At 40.9% G+C, this 8588-nt stretch overlaps 1 protein-coding gene across 1 annotated transcript; it reads left to right on the top strand.

The window, feature by feature from the left end:
• Window positions 1–7280: 7280 nt before the first annotated feature.
• Window positions 7281–7724, top strand: LOC109116045. Its single transcript, XM_019200773.1, has one exon. The coding sequence runs from the start codon at window positions 7281–7283 to the stop codon at window positions 7722–7724; it is 444 nt and encodes a 147-aa protein (XP_019056318.1).
• Window positions 7725–8588: the final 864 nt, after the last annotated feature.

Below are 8588 nucleotides of genomic sequence, written 5' to 3'. Positions count from 1 at the left end.
CTTATGGTATAAGTAATTGTTGGATGAAAAAAATTAGGAATCAGATAACTCTTCTACACATGTAGATCATTTTTGAAAAACGTTATTACATTCTGAATGACCAAACAAGTTTTCGTTATATGTTTTTGAGATAAAAGAAGAGAAATATAATTTTGAATTGCTCGTTAAAAATCACACACAGAAAAATCTGTAAAGAACAAGATGAATAAATGTTTTTGTGTAAGTTTTATAAGAACTCACAGAAAAACACTTACAAATCTTTAAAAAACTTTTAGATCTTGTTCTATTTCGCCCAGATCGTGGGCGAGTGGTCAAACTTGAGGTAGGATGTAACTCCACCTTGAGGTTGAGTGTTCGATTCCTGGCTGATGGGGAGGGAGTTAATTTCTGGGTTTATATGATCCATATACAAAGGTTGTTACCGGGCCGGAGGTTTACCTAGTCAGCGCGCCCGAAGGGTAGCAGTTAGGGATCCTCCGTTATAAAAAAAAAACATTAAAAAAGTTCGAAAACTTGTTAATTAGTTTTTTTTTTTACCGGTTGCGATATTTCATGACACCCGATGTACAGTTCGAACGACAATCGATTGATCGATCGTCCAAGAACAATCAAATGATAGTCTTTCTCAGAGAAAACAATTGATCGATTATTTTGATACCGATCTATCAAGTTCTCTGACACATATAAATTTGTGAAGAACAAGATGAACAAATGTTTTTGTGTAAGTTTTACAAGAACTCACACAAAAACACTCACAAATCTCTCAAAAAACTCTTAGAACTTGTTTCTGTTTCGTGTTATTAGATCTTAGTGTATATAAATATACTAAAAACGTTAAAAGATTCGAAAATTCGTTAGTTTTTTTCTGACCGGTCGCGATTTTTCATGACAACCGAGGTACAGTTTGAACAACGATCGATCAATCGTCCAAGAACAATCGACCGATTGTCTTTCACTGAGAAAATAATTGATCAGTCGTTTTGAGACTGCTCGATCGATCAAATTCTCTGACTCTATTTCTCCGAGACCACGATCGATCGATTGATCGCTCGTTTTGGGATTGATCAACAGTAACGCAGATTATTTTCTGAAAGTAATTCCTTTTTACAATACTATGTTTTTCAAAATCATTTCTTTAAAAACAAGTTCTTCGATTAAGTGAATTTGGATCCGTCAGACTTGTGTATGTTTCTTCAGTGGTATCATAGCTCGAATTGGTCTTTGAGAGATTTGTAGAAAAATTGGTTTCAAAACATGACTCAGATTGAAGTCTCTATAATCTCACTCACAAATCTCACATCACTAGTGTTTAATGGAGAAATATAGTACCAAGTGTGAGTCATGAAAATGCAAACCTTAGAACTCTGGAAAACAATTGTCGAAGATTATTAAATTGTTATTTTACGGTCAAACCATACAATGAGTCAATTAAAATTACACAAAGACAAGCTAACAAAAAAGGAACGACTAAGTCATGTTTATTTTCTATTGTATCTGCTTTGATCTTGCCAATATCATGAGACTCAGATCAACAAAGGATATATGGGATCACTTGAAAAGTGAGTACGAAGGGGATGAAAATGTAAAAGTTATGAAAATCCTGAACTATTGTAGGAATTTAAAAGATAACAGATGAAGATTAAAAAATCTTTGAAACGCTATATTGATCGACTTATCAACATAGTAAATCTAGTGAGGATCATGGAGATGATTATATATATTGGATATAGATCATGATCGTGAATATTTGTTTAGAATAACGATCTGGAACGCATGAGATTATCACATGGACATGAGTTAGCACTTGAATCTCATCTAACAGTTCATTTTTAAATCCTCATACATGAGATATCACATTCATGAGCATGTTGATGATATTGTCGAGAAAAATTTTCTCAATACGCATGACGTCCAAATTATGACGAAGCTTATGAGTATGTCGATACGGTAAATCCCAAAAGATACTTCGTTTATACCAATTATGGTACTCACCATACTCATGTGGTTTGGTATGTCCGTTTTCTCCACATTCAGTTATTTTTTGCACGTCATAAATACTATCGATACACTCGTATAATATTTCATCACTCTTCAAAAGAAGATGCATTGGATCAGTCACAATTTTATTCCGTCTAAAGTTTTTTCTGTTGCATCTCCATGGATTATCCAATGATAAAAATATGCGGTGACAATCAAACCAACATGGTTTCTGCCCATGTTTTAATTGGAATGAATCAATCTCATCCATGCAATAAGGACATGCTAAACGTCCATGAGTACTCCACCCATATAACATTTTGTAAGCGGAAAAATCACTAATAGTCCACATCAACACCGCTCCCAAGTTGAAGTTTTGCCTTGTTGAGACGTCATATGCATCAACATCTTGTTCCCACAACATGAATAATTCATCAATCAAAGGTTGGAAGAAGATGTCAAAACTCTTTTCCGGATGATTCGGTTCCGGGAGTAATATCGTCAAGAATAAAAACACTCTTTTCAAATACATATCTGGTGGTAGATTATACGACGATAACACAATTGGCCATCACGAATACTGTTTCCCAGATTGACCATATGGTGTAAATCCATCGGTGCATAAAATACAGATGAACATTTCTAACATCACAAGCAAAATTAGGATGTAGATGAACAAAATACTTCCATACTTCACCATATGATGGATGAAACATGTATTCTGAATCCGAAACTTGTTCTCCGTGCCAACGCATCTGAGATGTTGTTTTGTGAGATTCGTATAATCTCTTCAATCTGTCCGCTACAGGCAAATAAAACATTCGTTTATACGGTACCCTTTTACGTTGCACTTTTTTCCTGGGTTTGAATCGATCAGCTCCACAAACAATTAGATAACTCTTTATCATCTCTAGACCAAAAAATCATGTAGTTGTTCTGGCAAACATCAATTTTGATAGCCCTCATGCCTAATGATCCCATGAGTTTTTAGACATATTGTAGAAAGAATCAGAAGCATAGTTACCTCCAAGAAGATAATTAGTCCTCATCTGGCATACTTCGTCCATATAATTCTCTATCATATTGTAACTCGACTTCATGCCCATCATTTGTGCAGAAAGAAATAATTGGATGCGCAAATTTTCCATAGATGCATCGATTATCTCGTATATTCATCATCTAGAGTGATAAATATCACTTCCACTTGATGTCATATTGTATGTGAGATTCTAAAGTTTTTCGAGAAGTGAGGAGGAAGAGAGAGGAGAAAGAATTATATAGGATTAACTTGCAGCGCAATTTCGTTGCAACCATAAAAATTTTTGCAACGAAATTGCGTTACAAAATAAATATCTGGTTAATAAACTGCGTCATATGGCAACACAATTTTGTTGTAAAACTGTTATGTTTGCAACACAATTTCGTTGGAAAAATAAATTAGCAATACAATTTCGTTACCATTATAAAGTAAAAATCTGACAACGCTAAAATTTTGTTGCTACTTGTAGTTAGCAACGAAATAATCATTGTTACGTAGCAACGAAATATATATCATCGCAATTCATTGCAAAACGTTTAAATTTACAACGAAATTTTCATTGTAAGTAGCAACAAAATTATTGCGTTCAAATACGTTGCAAAATATTTACTTTTCATTGCAACAACATTGCAAATTTTCTATGCATTGCTAAGCGTTGTAAACTAACAACGAAATTGTGTTGCTAGTTTACAACGAAATATTTCGTTGCTAAGCGTTGCTACTGCGTTACTAAAACATTGTTAATTCGTTGGTAAGTTATTTCATTGCAAAGCGTTGCGATTTCGTTGCTAACTTTGTAACAAAATTTATTTCGTTGCAAATTGCGTTGCAAAAACGCTGTTTTTTTTGTAGCGTCTATGCTATCCAACATGAGGAGTGACGTGGTTTAACTGTATCAAACGCCTTTCGTAACATGATGATTATAACAACGTTTTCCCTCGTGAGAGTAGGATTGTGAAAATGTTTGGCAACACTGTAGATGATGATTGTCATCTATTACTTACAATCTACCTGTAATACCCCGAAACCCGTTATCAATATTTAATTATTTTGGAGAAATAATTAAATAGATAGATCACGAAATTACCCAAAGAGGGATAACCCCGTACCGAAAAAAGGGACGAGGATCGTCACGTGAGGAGAGACGGAGAACACGGAAGAAGAAAAAAAAATATAGGCTTAAGCTTGGTCGGGGTCGGACCAAAATCAGGTCCGCCGGACCAATAAGTGGTCAGCTCCGGACCAATTCAGTCAGCCAGACTCCGCTTGGGTCGACGGACCAAGTGAAAGAAAGAGAGAAAGGACTTGGTCAGCCGGACCAAGATTGGTTAGGAGCTGACCAGGGTAACGCAGTCGGACCAGTCGGGGACGGATAGACCAAAAAACGCGGAGGAGTAGACTTGGACAGTCCCTGTCTGGCGGACCAGAATCTTGGTCCGGTGGACCGGAGAAAAACAGTTTCCCCCAGCTATGTCGGCTGCAACTTGGATCCGATTTTTCCGGGGAAAAACGGCCCCCACGCGTTAAAAACTTGACGAGCCGCCATTCTTAGGAGTCCCACCTAGCCCCTAGAGCTGTCTCCTTGCTCGGAAGCTTCCCAAACGCTCACAAATACCTCTCCCAAACACCACACTTGAGCAATTTCGGACAAAACAGAGGAAAGAGGAGAAAGAGAGAGAAAGGGAGAGAAAAAAGGAGAAAGGGACAGAAAGGAGCTCGGGGAGATCAAGAGGGACGTGCCCAGACGTGCACTGGAGCTTCTCACATCAAGAGGAGCCACAAGAAGCTCACAAAAACTTGGACAAAGCTCACCAAAGCTCAAGAACAAGGTGAGTGGCTTGAGTTACTTATGTGTACTCTCGTTTTCATCGTGTGATTTTTTACTTGGGCTTGAAAGAGGACATTTCAATGAGAATTTAGAAACAAACGGTAATCAATTTGGTTGAGAAACGAGAGAGATATGAGCGAATGAAAACTGAGAAAAAACTGGAATTTGCAGAGTCGCAGAGCTGAAGAAACAATTAAACGAGTTAGTGGAACAGGGGTTTATACGTCCCAACGTTTCACCGTGGGGTGCGCCAGTACTCTTTGTGAAGAAGAAGGATGGGAGTATGCGCCTGTGCATCGACTACCGAGGGCTCAACCTGTTGGTTTAGTGCTCTATGATTTACTGTTATGCGAGCTTTATTACGATACATTTGATGTATTGACACTTTCTATGATTTTATGGATGAGTGTTTGATTCATTACGTATTGTGCATGCTTTAATATGTTATGAAATCCATGTGTTGTTATGAACAATACTAAACTCCCTAGTCATATGTCGTTATGGGAATAATGATATACTAAGACTAGTTTGATGTGTGATTGATGATCATATAGATGATCATAAGTATTGGATACGATCACAATCATAGGTATTCGTTGGAGAACGGAATACTGGATTGACCCGCATGAAATTGTCACATGGACTAGCTTCATGACTTGAATCTCATATGGCTGTTCCATGATTGGATCCTAAGACCTAAGATATCTACGGAATCCAACATGAGGAGTTGCGTGCTTTGAATACGTCAAACGCCCTGCGTAACAGGAGGACTATAAAGGCGTGTATCAGGTATGAAACGAACCATGTGCTGGATTGTAGATAGTCAATGTAATACCCCGATTCCCGAATAAATTATTTAAATTAACTTCAGGAATAAAATAGGGTAAGACAAGTCTAAAATATAAGGTGATGTTGGGATTCCTGGGACCTCATGAGCGAATCTAATTACTAAGAGATCGATTCTAGGGTTTGCACTTTGCGCAGCGGAAGTAAAACAAAAATTTATAGAACCCTAGAACCATACTGCTATTGAATCGTAGAAACGTTAGAACGCTTACCTCAATCGATCCGGGGCCTGTATCAATAAGTATGTCGAACGAACGTGAAAAAGGTAAAAGTGCATAAAAAGAAAGGAACTAAACCGAAATGAATACGAAGGATAAATTTAAGAGAAGTACTCGGAAATTGCGATATAGAAATAACGGATAAATAATTATGATGATGCATGTGATTGAATGACTAAGGAACCCCGTACTTAGTACCGGTCGACGGCGTGAGTCAGTGCTAGTCATTTTTCGATATGGATATGGAACCACACTGAAAAGTGTTTTTCGATAGTCATTTTAAAAGAAAACTATTTTACAAAATGTCGTACGTAATGACGTTCTACTCGTCGTCGTTTGCTAAGTACAACTACGTGATGCAGTGTCGACAGTTCACGACGCACTCGGTCAATCACGGGAGACAACAACGTACCCAACCATGACCCCCGTACTGATGGGTTCAAGGAGTTCCAAGAAGAGATGAGGAACGAGCTGAGGAACGAGCTGCGTGTGTTCCAAGAGGCGATGATGCAAACGTTGCGGGCTCATATCCCGCCTCCACCACCGGCAGGGGGACCAGAACCAAGGGGGAGGACTTACCTCCACCGCCACCTGTGGACCCAATGGCAGGAGAGTATCTTCCTATCATCAGAGAATTGCGGGCCATGCATGCCCCGCTTTTCGAAGGCTCACTGAGTCCGGAAGCTGCAGAAGAGTGGTTAACTACCATTACCCGAGACTTGGAATATGTCCAATGCCCTCATCGCCACCGAGCCATGATAGCGAGCCATCACCTGGCAGGGCAAGCTCGACACTAGTGGAAGAAGGTGGTGCAGGAAATGCCCGAGGGACAGCGCTTTACCTAGGAGGAGTTCAAGGGGGAATTCGAACACAAATACTACAACCACCAGGACCAAGAACACCGCTTTACGGAATTCTTGCAGCTGCAGCAAGGGAATATGACGGTTCGCGAATACGAGGCAGAGTTCACTCGTTTGCTGACCTATGTAGGACATCTGGTACCTACGGAAGGCAAAAAGATTCAGAAGTTCATTGCCGGACTACGACTCTATCTTCGCAGAAAGATAGAACTCCACGAATACCCCACGCTCAGTCGCTACATCAGCCAGCTGGTGAAGGCAGAGCGAGGAGAAAAGGAAGAGAAGGAGCGCATCCGAGATCGGAGCCCTATCAGGCGATTCTCCAACACCTAACCTCCGGGAAAGACCAGCCAGACAGGTCAGAGCAGCCAGTCACGGGGCAAGGGGAAAGCACCTGCTGATGGTGTGCTACCGCTGCACCACCACCTTACCGAGGACCGCTGACCTGTTTTCGATGCCAACAGCCGGGACACTTTGCGGCCAATTGCACCGCACCTACAGACACATTGCCTATGGCCAGACAACCGCGACCACCACCGAGGGCTAGGGCAGCCCCGAGAGTTTATGCTCTTGAGGTTGAGACAGAGGCACAAGAGGAGGAGACCAATCCCGAGGATGACGAAGCTGCCGCTATCACAAGTACCCTTCACCTTTGTGATGTTGAGTGCTATACATTGTTTGACACTGGGGCTACTCACAGTTTCCTGAGCTTAGAAAAAGCAAAGAAACTAAATATGGAGCGAATAGATACGAAGAGCGATTTTACGGTTCGCACACCATCGGGAGAGACGCTTCCGGTACATGGGACCTTACGAGATGTATCGCTGGACATCTGTGGTCGTGACTTGGCCGCAGATCTCATAGTGGTACCGATTGGCGGTTATAGCCTCATATTGGGCATGGATTGGTTGTCGAAGCACCGAGCTCAGATTGATTGTCGGAAAAGGACCATATGATTTATGGATGCAAGCGGTGGGTTCGAATTTCGGGGAAGAGGAACACCATCGACAAACCCCATCATTTCGGCACTCAACGCCGAAAAGATGATAAAAAGGGGGAATGAAGTATTTCTGGTAGTCATCACCGCTACCAAGGAACTGGAACACAAATTAGAGGATACTCCGATTGCTCGAGAGTTTCTTGATGTCTTCCCCGATGACTTGCCGGGATTACCGCCAAACAAAGAGGTGGATTTCACCATTGATGTGCTACGGGTACTGAACCAATCACCAAGGTTCCGTACCGGATGGCACCGACAGAAATGGCAGAGTTGAAGGAACAGTTGAACGAATTGATGGAGAAGAGATTCATACGCCATAGTGTCTCACCGTGGGGAGCGCCGATGTTGTTTGTGAAGAAGAAAGATGGGAGCATGAGATTGTGCATTGACTACCGTGGACTCAACCAGGTGACTATAAAAAATCGGTACCCGTTGCCAAGAATTGATGAGTTGCTAGATCAACTTCAGGGAGCTAAATGGTTCTCAAAGATCGATCTGCATGCCATTTGGACTCACAAATGCTCCCGCAGTATTTATGCAGCTGATGAATCGCATCTTCATGGATTACCTAGATGAGTTTGTCATCATATTCATCGATGACATTCTTATCTATTCGCCGGACCCTCAGACTCATGAGGATCACTTGCGGAAAACACTGTGGAGATTAAGGGAAAACAAGTTGTATGCGAAGTTTAGCAAGTGTAGCTTCTGGTTGCAGGAGATTGGATTTCTAGGACATGTGGTATCCGCTCAGGGAATCCAAGTAGATCCGGCTAAGATCGAGGCAGTCGTAGACTGGAAGGCCCCGACCTCTGCAACC

The sequence above is a fragment of the Tarenaya hassleriana genome, unplaced genomic scaffold (genome assembly GCF_000463585.1).
Source record: "Tarenaya hassleriana unplaced genomic scaffold, ASM46358v1 Cleome6, whole genome shotgun sequence".
In the NCBI taxonomy this organism is placed as follows: domain Eukaryota; kingdom Viridiplantae; phylum Streptophyta; class Magnoliopsida; order Brassicales; family Cleomaceae; genus Tarenaya; species Tarenaya hassleriana.
Note: the sequence above shows the minus strand (reverse complement) of the source record. Positions and strands in the feature narration are given on the sequence as shown.

Excerpts from the sequence above, each read along its gene's own strand:
- LOC109116045 (XM_019200773.1), top strand. The coding sequence starts at position 7,281 with ATGGCCAGACAACCGCGACCACCACCGAGGGCTAGGGCAGCCCCGAGA.